This window comes from Herpailurus yagouaroundi, unplaced genomic scaffold (genome assembly GCF_014898765.1).
Source record: "Herpailurus yagouaroundi ecotype Mexico unplaced genomic scaffold, PumYag 210, whole genome shotgun sequence".
NCBI classification, from domain to species: Eukaryota; Metazoa; Chordata; class Mammalia; order Carnivora; family Felidae; genus Herpailurus; species Herpailurus yagouaroundi.
In genome coordinates, this window is record NW_024412441.1 from 18,137,440 (window position 1) to 18,155,260 (window position 17,821).

Sequence of the window (17,821 nt, forward strand, 5' to 3'; positions counted from 1 at the left end):
TATTTATTTATTTATTTATTTATTTATTTATTTATTTATTTATTTATTTATTTATTATTTTATGTTCATTTTTGAAAGAGATTCCCATGTAGGCTCCGCACTGTCAGCGCAGAGCCCAACTGGCCGGCTCCATCTCCCCAACCCTGAGATCATGACCTCAGCGAAAATAAAGAGTTGGACGTTTAGCCAACTGAGCCACTTAGGCACCCCCCAGGAGAAATTTATTTTTAAGAAATAGTGAGAACATGAATAGTCCAAAACAAAGGGATTTGCTTGTGTCCAGATTTCTACAACTTTCCGTTCTGGGATATCCCCTCTCTCTCCCTTTCTTCTACACTTACATGGTTTTAACAATCACCTCACTAGGACAAACTCCATTGTCTTTTGCTCTTTTCATATGGACATAAAACTTAATTAGGCTTAGTTTCCACTTGGTAGAGTTTTCCTTTTATCTTCTTGGGAGCTCTTGGTTTCTTTCTTCTCAGCAATGACCTTCCTAAAGCAGCCCAGTTAGTTATTCTTAGATCTTCTTTTCTTGGCTACATTTTCTCAGCCGTGGGCTAGTCCATTTCACTGTCCTTGCCTCTACCCACATTATTTGAGCAGATGATCACAAGCTAGCCTTGCTCTTTAAGGGCAAGAAAATGGAGGGAGAAGTAGATTAAGGGTTTCTGGGGGAGAGTTGCAGGAGGATACCCAAGCGGCTTGACCCAGCTTCCTTTCTCCCTGGAATAATTATAATTCAAAACTCACATAAATCACAAGATATATCCACCTAACCTAGGCTTCATTTTCAGTAAGAATTAACAATGATATAGAAGTTTTGGTGTTGATAACAAAACAGGAGTATACCGAATGTTTAATCTGAATTAATGGACTTGAAGTGCATTGTGCCTCAACCTCTGACTATGTAGGACCCAATCTCTTAAGCCAAGAGAACTTCCCCAAGGTGCTCACCTCAGAACAACCTTGGGGCATCTCTTGGCTGCCCCCTATGGGCAGACTTCAGCAGTACAGACTGGTTGCACTTGGAGCCCCTTGTTCCCTTGGTTGGGGCTTTTGACTTCGGCGGACTTTACCTTTCTGTGTTCCCCCAAGCTCTGCCTCCCTGCTCTTACCTTCAGCTCAGACTTTCACTTCTTTTCTTTCTCTTCTATTTTTTTTTTGTTTTTGTTTATATTTCCACATTCTTTTTTGGAAATCCCTTCCTATTTCCCCAAACTTTAGCTCTTGAGATAGCTTTTGAAACTTAGGGCAGTGTTCAACTGGACTTGTTGTTTCTTACTTCTGGATTCCTCTGTTCCCCAATTTGTAATAACCTCAGATGAAGAGATTCTGAAAAGTCATAGTAATAATAATAACAACATAGTAATATCTGGAAGATAAAATGTCTCTGTTAAAGAGACGCTATTTCCCGATTTTAGCCTTGTTTGACCTAAAAAAATTGCTGCCTTATTGAAAAATTAGGATTCTTAGGGTGCCTGGGTGGCTCAGTTGATTAAACGTCCGACTTTGGCTCAGGTCATGATCTCATGGTTCCTGAGTTTGAGCCCCGCATTGGGCTCTCTGCTGTCAGCACAGAGCCTGTTTCGGATCCTCTGTGGCCCGCGTGGGGGGGGGGGCCCCCGGTCTCTCTCTCTCTCTCTCTCTCTCTCTCTCAAAAACAAACGTTAAAAATTTTTTTAAAAAATCAGGATTCTTAGTAATTCTGAGTGATCAATTTAATTCAACACCCTTACAAAGTGCCTGCTGTATTTAAGGCACTGTACTGAGGACATTCATATAGTTTGTCCCTGCAATCATTGAACCTTTTAGTTTAGACAAGGCAAACCTGAAGTGCCCAAGGTCATATTGGTGAAGTGTCAAAGTGACAGTTGGAACTTTGCTGGAAACATGCTGCGGAAGGTTGGGGAGGCGGTCTGGAGAGGCTTAATAGAGGGGATAGAGTTTGAAATGGGCCTTGAACTCTAAGATTTCACATAGGAGAACTGCCTGAGACCAGCTTAGGTATGGGAAAGCAGGTGGGCAGTGTGTGGAGGGGTTGCTTTGTTGGGTCATTTGGCATCATTGCTCTGGCAGGCTCCCTTGCTCTGACAGAGTATCTTTTTTTTTTTTTTAATTAAAATTTTTTTAAATGTTTATTTATTTTTCCCAGAGAGAGAGAGAGAGAGAGGGAGACACAGAATCTGAAGCAGGCTCCAGGTTCCTAGCTGTTAGTGCAGAGCCCAATGTGGGGCTTGAACTCATGAACCGTGAGATCATGACCTGAGCCGAAGTTGGATGTTCAACCAACTGAGCCACCCAGACGCCCCCTGACAGAGTATCTCTTATACAGTCTGAGTAGAATGATCCCCTCTGTTTGGACGTTTAATCACCCGAGCCACCCAGGCACCCCTTTCTTCCTGTTTTCTCGGATTATTTCCATTTTCCAGGTTCTTTCATTTCTGACAATGTGGGTAGTCTTAGGCTTAAAAATCCTTAGTCAAGATCTGAATCAGAATGACTCATACAGTTTCTCAAATTCAATAGAGCCAACCAGACCTTTTTAAAAATATTTATTTAAAATTTTTTTTTAAGCCACGTGAGTGCAGGAGGCACTGGGGCATGCACCTTAGCTGGAGGATTCAGTTGTATTTTGTTTGGGATCAAGAACATGTTCGGGCCTGGGTGGCTCAGTTGGTTAAGCATCTGACTTCTGCTCAGGTCATGATCTCGTGGTTCATGAATTCAAGCCCACATCAGGCTCTGCGCTGACAGCTGGGAGCCTGGAGCCTGCTTCAGAGTCTGTCTCCCTCTCTCTCTGCCCCTCCCCTGCTCATGCTCTGTCTCTCTCTCAAAAATAAACATTAAAAAAAAAGAAAATCTTATATAAAAAAAAGTATGACTCTTCTGAAACCTTCTTTAAATGTCCAAAATCCAGTTTAGGAGCCTTATAAGACAATTTGTATAGCTGTGCCCCCTTTTGAACCTCTGACATGTAGCTCCCTCTAGTAAGAAAAACATAGGAGGTGGGTGAGTGTGTGTCAGGGAAAAGAAAGATTAACTGGAAATGAGATAGTAAAAAATCTTTATTCTGAGATTACTTTTCTTGTTTCTATAGGAACTGTTAACCAAATTTAAAAGTTCTTCAGCTGGCAGTCTTTGTTGGACAGATCTCAAAAAGAAAGTTAAAGTCTGTTCTTGTTTTCACATTCTGAGAGTCTAAAGTCAGAGGAGAAGCCCAAACTTAGTAGCTCAGACAACTGGGAACTTGAGGGTAAAAGGTACTTGGAATAAAAGAGGGTATATAAACAAGGCACAATTACTAAAGGATAATGATTTCTAAATAATTTATTTGGACATAGCTCTTTGCAATCAAGTGCTTACCCACGAAAAACTCATTCACTGCTAATAATAATATTTCTAATATCTTTTTTATGAAAACTCCCTAGCCTATGTCCAACTGATTTCTTTTTTTTATTTATTAAAAAATGTTTTTTAAAGGTGATTTTTTTTTTTTTTGAGAGAGAGAGAGAGAGAGAGAGAGAGAACGCACAAGCAGGGGAGTGGCAGAGAGAGAGAGGGAAACACAGAACCTGAAACAGGCTCCAGGCTCTGAGCTGTCAGCGCACAGCCTGATGTGGGGGTTGAATTCACGAACCTTGAGATCATGACCTGAGTTAAAGTAGGATGCTTAACCGACTGAGCCACCCAGGCGCCCCTGTTCAACTGATTTCTGTATTTGATTGCTCATACTGTAACAGTCGTGCAGGGAATATGTTTGGAGTTTTAGATATGGGAAACTACTATTGTTGAAGTTTTATAGTCCAGGGAACAAATTTATATGTGTTTCACACTCTGGGTACAGAGAAGAGCAGACCTTTGTCTTTATCCAAGTTAATCAGGCCCTGCCTGGAAGTTGTGATGAGTGGGTTAAGATTGCATTACCGTCTGGCCACTCCTTTCCTCTTGTGCACACTAGCTATATTTAGGCGGGTCTAGATAAGTTTAATATGTAGCATATTGCCTTGAGTCCAGCTGGTCCCAGAACAGCTGGCTACATGATTCAGAATGTTTAAGTCCAACTTTAAAATAAAACATTTGGCAAGTGAATCCATGTATTCTAGCTGGGCTGAGCTGCAATCCAGTTCCCACGCTATCACTAGCTCCCAATTAGACACTCCACTTACAGAACAGGTGTGTTTCCTCTCAGGGTTTTACCCTCTTTATCCTTTGGAAGTGAAAGGTCAGGTGCAATTATAATTGGAATACTGATGTGTAATGAAGGTTCGGGAGCGAATGTTTATTTTCCAAAATGGAAGAACTTTGCATTTTTTCTGATTATGAAAGTAAATCCTCTTTCAGAAATGTCTAAATATTCAGTGTAAAAATTTAAACAGTATGGAAAAGGCAAAAACTACACATATTCCCACCACACAGATAAAACTACTGTAACCTGTTGGTATTTACCTTTCTAGGTGTTCTTCTGTGTGTATAGGAGTATGGATGGATGCAGATTGAATTTTATGGATAAATTTTAGCAATATATGTGGGCATCTTTGTTGGCAAATATACATCTATATTAAAAATTTTAACTGGTAGATAGAATTCCACTTAATGGTTGCACTGTAATTTATATTAAACCAATCCCCTGTTGATGTTAGATTGGTTCCAAGTCCTCAGGAAGTCTGATTTTCACACTTGCCCTTATAGGAGGTCTCTGTGATTTAGATCCTAATTCCGAGATGGAGCTAGCAGATTCATCTTCCGCCATCTCTGAGCAGCAGCTGCAGGGGCAAGAGAGACTAAGCAACACCAAGACAGATTTGGCCGGGCAGAGTCTCATCTCATCTGAGGAATGGCTTCAACTACATGGGCTTAAGAGCAAAAAATTGACCTTGAAACAGATTTTGTCACAGATTGGATTCCCACATTGTGAAGGTATAGTACTCACAAAGTAGTATCGGTTGGAGAACCCAACCAGCATCCCGTCCCGTAGCCTTGGAGGGGACACTGCATCAGCTCTGAAGTCCCCTCAAAACCACACACCTCTGAGCTTGTTGTGATCTCACATCTTTATTGGTAAAAAATTTTGTGCATGGATCTCCAATATATGTTTGTTATATAGGTGTATGATTATCAGTCCACTTATAAAATATTAGTAATGCTGCGTTTCATTCTTTGCCCTTTTAAAGATAAAATAAAAGTAAATAGAAGTTGTGCACACCACAGCAGACGTCTTCTTCATCCCTTGGGATGTGCAGACCCCTTCAGGAGGCTGTTGATTAAGACAATAGCTGTGTATGGTTTCAGGGAGAACATGCTGTTTTCCTTTCATAGCCTCTCTTTATGTGATATCATGGTCCAGTGTTTTTAAATACATTGGTTAGAAATTTGGTCCTGAACTCCCAGTAGTATAGCTTTCCAACAGGGAGTATAGAAATGGGTGAGGGTGTATTTTGGTTTTGCTTTTGTTTTTTAATTTTTAATTTTTAATTTTATTTTAGAGAGAGTGAGAGTATGAGCAGGTGAGAGGGACAGAGGGAGAGAGTGACACAATCTTAAGTAGGCTCCACACTTAGCTTGGAGCCCCATGTGGGGATGGATCCCACGACCCTGGGGTTATGACCTGAGCTGAAATCAAGAGTCAGACGCTCAACCAACGGAGCCACCCAGGCACCCTGCTTTTGTTTATTTTCTGATGACATATTGATTTGGGTTGCTACTGAAATATAGGGCCCAGGAGACCAGGGATACAGAATGTCTTACAGCATGTGAGATAGCCCACCCAGCAGGAGTGTCCTGTTCAATGTATGAGTAACACCCTATTTGAGGAGCACTCCTTCAATCAGGGCAATTTCTATTACTTGGATTTTACTCAGTAATTTTGAATTAGCCAATTAATTAATTAATTCAGCATGTATTTATTGAGTGGCCAATAATACTGTGGTTTTGAGATTTTTCACCAGTTCTCTTGGCAGCTTTGTTCTACACTGGTGATAAGGAAGGTGTAGGGGATGTGGTTGTTACAGACTGATCTGGAGGCCCATTCTAATGGCAAGGACTTTGCTCTTCAGGGTTCAGGCTGTGCGTTATTTATCCTTCTGTAAGGGGTGGTACAACCAGCCCTATACCTTCTAAATACCTTTCAGCGAGGGCTGGGGGTGGGGCTGCCAGAGTCAGGGTCTATGGGATTCCTACATAAGGAAACAAACTGAAAGTTTTATCTTGTATTTCAAATAACTATAATTCAGTTATTAATATTAGCAAAAATAGCAGTTCCGTATATTTTGTCAAGGATTTTTCAATCTAAGGTCATGGAAAATACTGCTCTGTGATTTTCTTTTAATGCCCTTGTTAGACTACGGCATCAGGATTATGCTGGCCTCATAAAATGATTTGAAAGTATTCCTTCCTCCTGTATGTTCTGATGGTGCTTTTATATGAGTGGTATAATTTCTTCTGTAAATGTTTGATGGAACTCACCAGTGAAACTTACCTGAACCTGAAGTTTTGTTTATAGGAAAATTTGGACAAGAATTCCATTTCTGTAATAGACATAGGGCTATTCAGATTTTCTGTTTCATCATGCCAATTTTAGAAAGTTTTGTTTTTCAAGGACTTTGTTCACTTCATCAGTGTTTTCCAATATATTGACAAAACATGTTTCATAATATTCCCTTAACACTTTTTTTAATGCCTGCAGAATCTATAGTGATGTTCCCTCTTTCAATTCAGATATAATTTGTGTTTTTTCTCACTTCTTTCTTGATGAGTCTTTTTAGCAGTATATCACAACTCTTTCCAAAGAACCAAATTTTGGTTTTGTTGTTTCTTTTTCCCTATTCTTTGTTTTTTATTTCATTGATATCTGCCTCGATCTTTATTATTTCTATCCACTTACTTTGAGTTTAATTTGCATTCCTTTTTCCAGCTTAATGTGGAAACTTAGGTAATTGATTTTAAGCCTTTCTTCTCCTTTCACATAGTCATTTAAAATTCCTCTAAGGATTGCTTTAGCTGAATCCAAATCTTGATAGATTTTCATTATTTTCATCACTATTGAGTTCAGAATATTTTTTTCTCTTGTGACTTTTTTCTTTGATTCATTTTTAAAAAAAATGTTTAATTTTCAAATATTTTTGGATTTTTAAAGATGTCTTGTTATTTACTTCTGTTTATGTTAGAAAACACAGTAAGATTTTTGTCTTTTAAAATGTACTGAGATTTGTTTTATTGTGCACATTTCATAACACATCTGAAAAGAATGTGTATTCTGCAGTTGTGAGGTAATATTTATAAATGTTAATTTGTTCAAGGTAGTTGGTTTTATTGTATCAGAGATGTTCTGTGTCTTCAGAGATATTTTTGCATAGTGGCTTTGTCCTTTTCTTAGTTCTGTAAATTCTTTTCATGTAATTTGTAGCTGTAATAAGTACACACACACATTTAGGATTGTCATATCTTTCTGATGAATTTAAAAATTTTAATAATTTTTATTTTTATTATTTTTAATATAATTTATTATCAAATTGGCTAACATACAGTGTGTAAAGTGTGCTCTTGGTTTTCGGGGTAGATGCCCGTGGTTCATCGCTTACATACAACACCCAGTACTCATCCCAACAAGTGCCCTCCTTAATGCCCGTCACCCATTTTTCCCTCTCCACAACTCCCCCATCCACCCTCAGTTTGTATTTAAGAGTCTCTTATGGTTTGCCTACTTCCCTCTCTGTGTGTAACTATTTTGTTCCCCTTCCCTTCCTCTATGGTCTTCTGTTAAGTTTCTTCAGATCCACATATGAGTGAAACATATGATATCTGTCCTTCTCTGACTTATTTCACTCAGCATAATACCTTTCAGTTTTATCCATGTTGCTGCAAATGGCATGATTTCATTCTTTCTCATTGCCAGGTAGTATTCCATTGTATATATAAACCATACCTTCTTTATCCATTCTTCAGGTGATGGATATTTAGGCTCTCTCCATAATTTGGCTATTGTTTAAAGCACTGCTATAAACATTGGGATACCTGTGCCCCTATGAATCAGCATTCCTGTATCCCTTGGATAAATTTAATAGTGCTACTGCTGGGTCGTAGGATAGCTCTATTTTTAATTCTTTGAGGAACCTCCATAGTTTTCCAGAGTGGCTGCACCAGTTTACATTCCCATTAACAAAGCAAGAAGGTTCCCATTTCTCTACATCCTTGCCAGCATCTATAGTTTCCTGAGTTGTTAATTTTAGCTAATCTGACCGGTGTGAGATAGTATCTCAGTGTGGTTTTAATTTGTAGTTCTCTAATGGTGAGTGACATGGAGCATCTTTTCATGTGTCTGTTGGCCATCTGGATATCTTCTTTGGAAAAGTGTCTATTCATGTCTTCTGCCCATTTCTTCAGTGGATTATTTGTTTTTTGGGTGTTGAGTTTGGTAAGTTCTTCATAGATTTTGGAGACTAACCCTTTATCTGATATGTCATTTGCAAATATCTTTTCCCAATCCGTTGGTTGCCTTTTAGTTTTGTTGATTGTTTCCTTTGCAGTGCAGAAGGTTTTTATTTTGATGAGGTCCCAATAGTTCATTTTTGCTTTTAATTCCCTTGCTTTTGGAGATGTGTCAAGCAAGAAATTGCTGAGGCTGATGTCAAAGAGGTGGTTGCCTGTTTTCTCTTCCAGTAGACATGCACTTACCAGGCACAGAGGGGCGTGGTTTGGTGTAGGTGGGTCCCACTTCCACTGTGGGCCCACTGTCCACTGTCGGTTCCCTGAAGCCCTGCCTTGGTGGTGGTGGGGAGAAAAATGGCGACCCCCCAGTGTCTCCTCCATGGACCGTGTGTCCCCAACAAGTCTGTTCAAGCCATCCTCACTGTGTTGCGGGTGCAAACGAGGCGGTTTGTCCCACTCTGCTGACTTCTGTGCCTTCCTGGCATTGGGCTGGGATTTAAACCCTGATGTCTTTAAGGTTCCCACTCCATCCACCCTGGTTTCAGGTAAGTGCTGCTTTGCACTGCCTCATTTATGGCCTCTGGCTGGTGGTCACAGGCAACCTTTGCCCTTTGAATGGCTACATACCTTCTTCCCACAGCACTCCAGGGAGGGGATTGCTTTCTCCCATTGCGCACTATGCCTCTGAACTAGTTACTGAACCGGGGCTGGCTCCCTTCCTCCCCAACTACTCAAACAGGGCAGCTGGCCCCAGTCTGGAGAAAGCCCCACAGTTAGATTGGATCTTTCTCCATCCTGGTCCATGGTTTTTCTCTTGTCCAGATACCGTATTACACTTCCCCAGCCTCTTTTTCTCTTCCCTTTGTCTCTCCACAGAAGGGGATCCCTCCCCTCCTTTCCTCTGCCTCCTGTTTTATCTCTCCCAGTTCACAGTCATGCCGGTATGGCCTGTCATGTTGTCCCCATGGGTCCCTGGAGGCGTCTCTATCACTTTGCAGCCTGGACTCTTGGAGTTCAGAGTCCTTTGGCCTCAACACTGCTGTGTTTGAGAGATGAGGGAACTTCGGATCTCCCTACTTCTCTGCCATGTTGGCCCCTCCTCCCTTAATAATTTTTAAATGTCCTCTTTATCTCAGATGATAGTCCTGGTTTTGACATTTACTTTAATATTGATACAACCACTGCAGCTTTCTTAGGCTTCATTTGTACATGGCATATATGTTTACAGTCTTTAACTTTCAAGCTATCTGTAGTCTCTAAATTTTTCCATTTACATTTCAATAGGCTTTTTATGTATGCCCTTTTTGTGTTTTGTTTTCAGTGGTTGCTTTAGTGATTATATCCTTAACTTGTTATAGTCTGTCAAAAGTTAGCTTTGTACTACATCATGTAAGGTGTAAGAACCTTGCAACAGTATAACTCCACTTACCCCCCACTCCTGTCCTTGGTATTATTGTTTAATGTATTTTATTTTTATATACATCATAAACCTCACAAGCCGGTGTTATGGTTATTGCTTTTTTTTTTTTTTTAACGTTTATTTATTTTTGAGACAGAGAGAGACAGAGCATGAACAACGGGGGAGGGTCAGAGAGAGGGAGACGCAGAATCTGAAACAGGCCTCAGGCTCCGAGCTGTCAGCACAGAGAACAACGCGGGGCTCAAACTCACGGACCGTGAGATCATGACCTGAGCCGAAGTCAGCCGCTTAACCGACTGAGCCACCCAGGCGCCCCTGGTTATTGCTTTAAAAAGTCACTTGTCATTTAAAGAAACTGAGTGGGAGAAAATAGCATTTTACATCCACATATTTACTATTTATAATATTCTTGCTTCCTAGAAGTTCCATCTGGTATTTGTTCCTAAAGAATTTCTTTGAATCATTTCTTGTAGTGCAGGTCTGCTGGTGACAGATTTTCTTAGTTTTTGTTCATCTGATACTGTTTTTATTTCACCTTCTCTCTTTTTTAGAATGATTAGTTGTTTGGTTGATTGATTGGTACTTGTTATTCTGAAATAATGATAGCTTTACAGGAGGTTGCAAAGATGATATAGACAGAACCCAAGAACCCTTCACCTAGTTTCTCCTAATGGTTACATCTTATAAAATTTGGGTATAATATCATATCAAGGAGTTTGACATGGATGCACTGTGTGTGAATAATTCTATGTAATTTTACCACTTGTGTAGATTTGTGTAACCATCACCACAATCAAGATACAGAACTGTTTATTACCACAAAGATCTCCATTGTGCTACCCTGTGATAGTCGTACAGACACCGTAACCCCCAACATCCTTAACTCCTAGCAACTACCAATCTGTTTTCTATCTCTAATTTTCTCATGTAGAGAATGTTTATATAAATGGGATCATGTAGTATTTGACCTTTTGAAATTGGCATTTTTTCACTTAGTATTATTTCTTTGAGATTCATCCAAGTTATTGCATGTAGCAATGGTTTGTTTCTTTTTATTGTAGTTGTATTCCAGGGTATGGATGTACCGCTGTTTGTTTAGCCAGTCACCATTAAAAGACATCTGCGTAGTTTCCAATTTTGGGCTATTGCAAATAAGTCTGCTACGAACAATTGTTTACATGTTTTTGTGTGACCATAAGTTCTCATTTCTCTGGGATAAGTGCCCAGGAATGCAAATGCTACATGGTATGTTAAGTGTGTGTTTAATTTTTTGTTTTGTTTAGTTTTATTTTGTTTTGTTCAGAAACTGCCAAACTTTTACAGGGTGCCTATGCTATTAACTTCAGTAATATACGAGAGAGACAGTTTCTCCACGTCATCATCAGCATTTGATATTGTCACAATTGAAAAGTTTTAGCTGTTCATGGCGATTAAGGAGTGCACTTATCCTGATGAGCACAGGGATGGAAGTGTTCAGTCACTATATTGTACACCTGAAACTTAATATTACACTATATGTTAACTGTTATTTAAATAAAAACTTAAAAAAATAAAAGTTTTAGCTGTTCTAATATTTTCTAATATTTGTGTAGTGATATTTCATTGTGGTTTTAGTCTATATTCGCCTAATGTCTAGTTTTGTTGAACACATTTCATGTGCTTATTTGCTGTATATCATCTCTGGCAAAATTTTTTTTATGTCTTTTGGTCATTTTCTAATTAAGTTTTTTTTTTTTAATTTTTTTTTTCAACGTTTATTTATTTTTGGGACAGAGAGAGACAGAGCATGAACGGGGGAGGGGCAGAGAGAGAGGGAGACACAGAATCGGAAACAGGCTCCAGGCTCTGAGCCATCAGCCCAGAGCCTGACGTGGGGCTCGAACTCACGGACCGCGAGATCGTGACCTGGCTGAAGTCGGACGCTTAACCGACTGCGCCACCCAGGCGCCCCTAATTAAGTTTTTTTAATGTTGAGTGTTGAGAATTCATTATATATTCTAGATGTGAGTCCTTTTTCACATATGTGGCTTACAGATATATTTTCCTAATCTATAGCTCATCTTTTCATTCTCTTAACAGAGTTTCTCAGAAAAGAAGTTAATTTTGGTGATTTTTTTTTATTTGATGATATTTTTCTCGTGTGAATCTTGCTGATGCTCAAAGTTTTCTCCTATTTTTGTTTTACTAAAAGTTTTATAGTTTTCTATCTTACATTTAGCCCATGATCATTTGAGTTACTTTCTGTAGAAGTTTCACTTTTGGACTATGGATATCTAATCGCTCCAGCAACTTTATTTAAAATTAAATAAAAGGCTTTTGCACAGTGAAGGACAATAAAAAGGTTTTCAGTAAAAAGACAACCTACTGAATGAGAGAAGATATTTGCAAATAGTATATCCAATAAAGGGTTAATATCCAAAATATATAAAGAACTTATACAACTCAACACCCAAAATTCCCCAAACAACCTGATTTAAAAATGGGCAGAGGACTTGAACAGACATTTTTCCAAAGAAGACATACAGATGGCCAACAGACACATGCTCAACATCACTCATCATTAGGGAAATGCAAGTCAAAACCAAATAAGATATCACCCCACACCTGTCTGGATGACTAAAAAAAAAATGCAAGAAATAACAAGTGTTGGTGAGGATGTGGAGAAAAGGGAACCCCTATACACTGGTGGTGGGAATGTAAATTGGTACAGCCACTGTGGCAAACAGTGTGGAGGTTCCTCTAGAAATTAAAAATAGAAATACTATATGACCCAGTAATTCTACTACTGTGTATTTACCCAAAGAAAAGGAAAATATTAATTTGAAAAGGTATTTGCACCCCTGTGTTTATTGGAACATTATTTACAACAGCCAAGATATGGGAGCAACCTAAGTGTTGATCAGTAGACAAATGGATAAGGAAGATGTGGTATATGTATACAATGGATTATTATGCCACCATAAAAAGGATGAGATCTTACCATTTGTAACAACATGGATAGACCTAGAGGTATTGTGATAAGTAAAATAAATGACACTGAGGAAGATAAATACCATATGATTTCACTAATGTGGACTCTGAGAAGGAAAACAAATGAATTAACAAAAAGCAGAATCAGGTCTATGCAGAGAATAAACTGATGGTTGCCAGAGTTGGGATGGGGTGGGGAACACAAGAGACCAGTTAGAGAATGAATAAGTCATGGGAATAAAAGACACAACAAAGGGAATATAGTCAATGATACTGTAATAGTGTTGTATAGTGACATATTTTAGCTACCCCTGTAGTGAGCATATTGCATATTGAGAGGTTGAATTACTGTGTTGTATACCTGAAACCAATGTAACATTGTGTGTCAACTATACTAAAATAAAATAATAAAAAAAACACTGTCCATCTTAAGAATTGCTTTCACATCTTTGTTAAAAATTAGGTGATTGTACTTGTGTGGGGCTATTTCTGGGTTCTCTATTTTGTTTTATTTGTCTATGTGTCTCTCTACCACTACCACACAGTCTAGATTACTGTAACCATGTAATGTCTTGAAATTGGGCAGACTGATTCCTCCACTTTATTCTTTTTCAAAATTGTTTTAGCTACTCTAGTTTATTTGCCTTTTCATAAAAGTTTAGAATAACTATGTCTATGTCTAAATATTGATGGGATTTTGATAGGAATTGCATTAAACCTGTATATCAATTTAAAAATTTTTTGGGGCGCCTGGGTGGCGCAGTCGGTTGAGCATCTGACTTCGGCCAGGTCATGATCTCGCGGTCTGTGAGTTCGAGCCCCACGTCAGGCTCTGGGCTGATGGCTCAGAGCCTGGAGCCTGTTTCCGATTCTGTGTCTCCCTCTCACTCTGCCCCTCCTCCGTTCATGCTCTGTCTCTCTCTGTCCCAAAAATAAAAAAGTGAAAAAATAAACGTTGAAAAAAAAAAATTTTTTTTAATGTTTATTTATTTTTAAGAGAGAGACAGAGACAAAGAGTGTGAGCAGGGGAGGGGCAGAGAGAGAGGGAGACAGAATCTGAAGCAGGCTCCAGGCTCTGAGTTGTCAGCACAGAGCCCAGTGCGGGGGTTGAACTCACGAACCTTGAGATCATGACCTAACCTGAAGTCAGACTCTCAACTGACTGAGCCACCCAGGTACCCCAGACCTGTATATCAATGTAAGTAGAATTGACATCTTTATTATAGTGGGTCTTCCAGTCCATGAATGTGGAATATCTCTCCGTCTATTTACATCTTTTATTTATTTCATCAGCTGTTGTACTTTTCAATATATGTCTTGCACATGTTTTGTATTTTATTTTTCTAAGCAATTGTAAATGCTGTTGTGTTTTTTATTTTGGTTTCCACATGTTCATTGCTAGTATAAAGAAATATGGCTAATTTTTTAATGTTGATTTTCTATCCTGTGACCTCACTGAAATCACTAATTCTAAGAATTTTTTTTTGTTGCTCTTGATTCCTTGGGATTTCTAGGTAGACCATCATGTCCTCTCCAAATAGGGAAAGTTTTCATTCTTCCTTTGTGATCTATATACCTTATATTTCCTTGTCTTACCATGTGCTGGGTAGAACTTTCAGTACTATGTTGAACAGTAGCAGTGAGAGTGGACATCCTTACCTAGCATCAGGTCTTAAAGGAAAGCTTTCAATCTTTGACCATTAAGGATAAAGTTAGCTTTAAGTTTTTTGTAGAATTAAAAAAAAAACAAGTTGAGAAAGGTTCGTTATATTCCTAATGTGTTGAGAATTTTTATCATGAATGGATGTCGAATTTTGTCAGATGCTTTTTCTGTGTCTATTGAAAGGATCATGTGGGTTTTTTTCTTTGCTAGCCTGTTAATTTGGTTGATTCTATTGATTGGTTTTGGATATTGAACCAATATAGCTAATACATTTTTGCATATGTAATAATGAAGGATATTGGTCTATAGTTATCTCTTTTTTTTTATAACTGCCTTTATCTCTTTTTGGTATCAGGGTAATATGGGCTTAATAGAATGAGTTGGAAAATGTTCCCTTGTCCTCTATTTTCTGGAAAATATTGTGTAGAATTTTAATTACTTCTTGTGTGTTTGATAGAGTTCTCCAGAGAACCTATCCAGGCCTGGGGATTTCTGGTGTAGAAGTTTTTGATTACAAATTCATTTTCTTATTAGGTATAGGGCTAGTCAAATGATCTATTTCAGATTAAGAAAGTTGTGGTAGTTTGCGCTTCTTGTGGAATTCACTTCATCTAAGTTGTCTAATATATGTGTGTGGAGTTGGTGGTAGTATTCCATTATTCTTTTGATGTCTGAAGGGTCTTCTGCAATATTCTCTGTTTCACTCCCAATATCAGTAATTCATGTCTTCTCTCCTTTTACCTTTGTCAATTTTATTAAACTTATTAAAATACCAGGTTTTTATTTTATTTATTTATTTATTTATTTATTTTTCAACATTTATTTATTTTTGGGACAGAGAGAGACAGAGCATGAACGGGGGAGGGGCAGAGAGAGAGGGGGACACAGAACTGGAAACAGGCTCCAGGCTCTGAGCCATCAGCCCAGAGCCCGACGCGGGGCTCGAACTCACGGACCGCGAGATCGTGACCTGGCTGAAGTCGGACGCTTAACCGACTGCGCCACCCAGGCGCCCCACCAGGTTTTTATTTAATTGATTTTCTCTATTGTTTCTCTGTGTTCAATTTTCTTGATTTCTGCTTTCATCTTTATTATGCATTTCCTTCTACTTGCTTTGGATTTGTTTTGCTATTCTTTCTTAGTTTCTTCAAATGGGAACTTAGATTATTGATTTCAGACTTTTCATCTCCTCTTTATGCTATAAAGTTCCCTCTTGGCAGTGCGTAAGCTGTGTTCCTCACATTTTTATATGTGTATTTTCATTCAGTTTAAAATATTTATTTCTGTTGTACTTCTTTGACTCATGGATTTATTAGAAGCATGTTATTTAGTTTCCAAGAGTTTGGAGATTTTATCTTTTTGTTACTGATTTCTAGTTTGTTTCAATTGTGGACAGAGAACATACTCTATTTGCTTTTAGTTTTTTTACATTTTTTGGATTTTTTTTTATAGCCATGGCTATGCTTTGTCTTGGTATATATTCTGTGCTTAAAAAAGAACGTGTGTTCTTTTGTTATGTAGATTTTCTGTAAATGTCAGTTAGATCTTGTTTGTTGATGGTGTTGAGTATCCTTGATGATTTTGTGTCTAGTTATTCTATCAGTTGTTGAGAGAGTAGTATTGAAATCTCCAATTATAATTGTGAATTTGTCTCTTTCTCCTTTCAGTTCCATCAATTTTTGCTTAAGGTATTTGCAGTCTGTTGTTCAGGGAGTACACATTTAGGATTGCTATGTCTTCCTGTCTTCCTGGTGGGTCGACACTTTTATAATTATATAATGTTCTGCTATATCCCTAATAATATTCTTTGCCCTGTAGTTTACTTTTGTGATATTAATATAGTCAATCTACTTTCCTTTTATTAATACTTAAATGACATCTTTTTTCCTTTTTATACTTCTAGCTTATATGTCATTATATTTGAAGCAATATAATATATATAATATATATTATATGTATAATATTATATATAATATATATATTATATATATAATAAATTATATATAATATAATTATATTATAGACGCCTTATTGTTGGGTCATTTTTTAAATCCTCTTTGCCTATCTTTTTTCTCTTTTTAAATTTATTAAGTTTTTATTTTAATTCTAATATAGTTAGCATACATACAGTGTTATATTAGTTTCAGGCCTACAATCTAGTGATTTAAAAATTCCATACATTACTCAGTGCTCATCATGACAATGCCCCCTTAATCCCAATCACCTATTTCACCCATTCCCCCTACCCACCTACCCTCTGATAATCACCAGTTTGTTGAGTATAGTTAAGAGTCTGTTTCTTGGTTTCTCTCCCTCTCTCTCTCTGTTTTTCTTTGCTCATTTGGGTTGTTTCTTAAATTACACATATAAGTGAAATCATGTATATTCAGCCCTAAAGAATAAATCTTGCCATTTGCAGAGGCATGGATGGAGCTAGAGAGTATAATGTTAAGTGAAATAAGTCAGTCAGAGACAGCTAATCACTATCTTTTAATTGTTGTACTCAGGATATTTACAGTTAATGTAATTATTAATTTGTTACAGCTGTGTTTTAGACTGTGCCCTTTGACCTCTATCTTAGTCGTTCTGGACAGAAGAATCTGGAAACCAAGAAACAAACTTTATTTTTCCTCTCCATTCATTTGTGCATTAAAAGGTTATGCATGTCATAAATAGTTAACATATACCATAGCACCTAGAAACCCTTCATTATTTGGGACAGAATACCAAGCATCACAGATTTTTGGTGTCACTGGGGATATAATTTGAATGGTGTCAGAGAAAACCATTTTGAAATAAAAATAAGAAACATTGATAATGCACCATTTTGACTGCTTTTCTTTATAAAAATACAGATTACGTGACTTCTCTGGGGAGACTCGTGGCTTCCCGGTATGCAGATGGCCTGTTTCCACAGTTCTACAGACCCGAAGATGGCAGAGTATACAATGTAAGTCGGAGTTCCCTTGATGGATAGGCCCAGTGACATGCTTCTGGTGTCTGGGAGTGGCCTATGTGGAGAGGCTCACACTGCTTCCTATTGATGCAGTGGAGCCCAGGCCTTATCAGGGCTGGAGGCTTTCTTCTGGCCATGTGGAGAGTGATGAAAGTTACGGCTTAGGGGCTGGGAAGGGAAGCACTTGACCTGTTAGAGATGAGTGCATGAAATCGTTGACCAGAAAGTGAAAACCTTCGCATATGAATAGTACTTTGTTTTGCCTTGAAAATAAAGAAGGTGTAGCATGACAGAAGTTAGCAGACAGGCAAGAGCTGCTGCTGTTACCTGACAAATGCACAGGGAACAGGGGGCTACTTTTATAGCTAGTGGTTTTATAGCAAGC

At 38.2% G+C, this 17,821-nt stretch overlaps 1 protein-coding gene across 1 annotated transcript in view; it reads left to right on the forward strand.

Moving 5' to 3' along the window:
* Positions 1 to 17,821, forward strand: part of VWA3B (von Willebrand factor A domain containing 3B) — a 201,453-nt gene that overhangs the window by 619 nt on the left and 183,013 nt on the right. The window contains 2 exon segments of the mRNA XM_040453963.1: positions 4,693 to 4,920; positions 17,336 to 17,430. Coding sequence (XP_040309897.1) covers positions 4,725 to 4,920; positions 17,336 to 17,430 — 291 coding nt within the window. The 5' untranslated portion in view covers positions 4,693 to 4,724.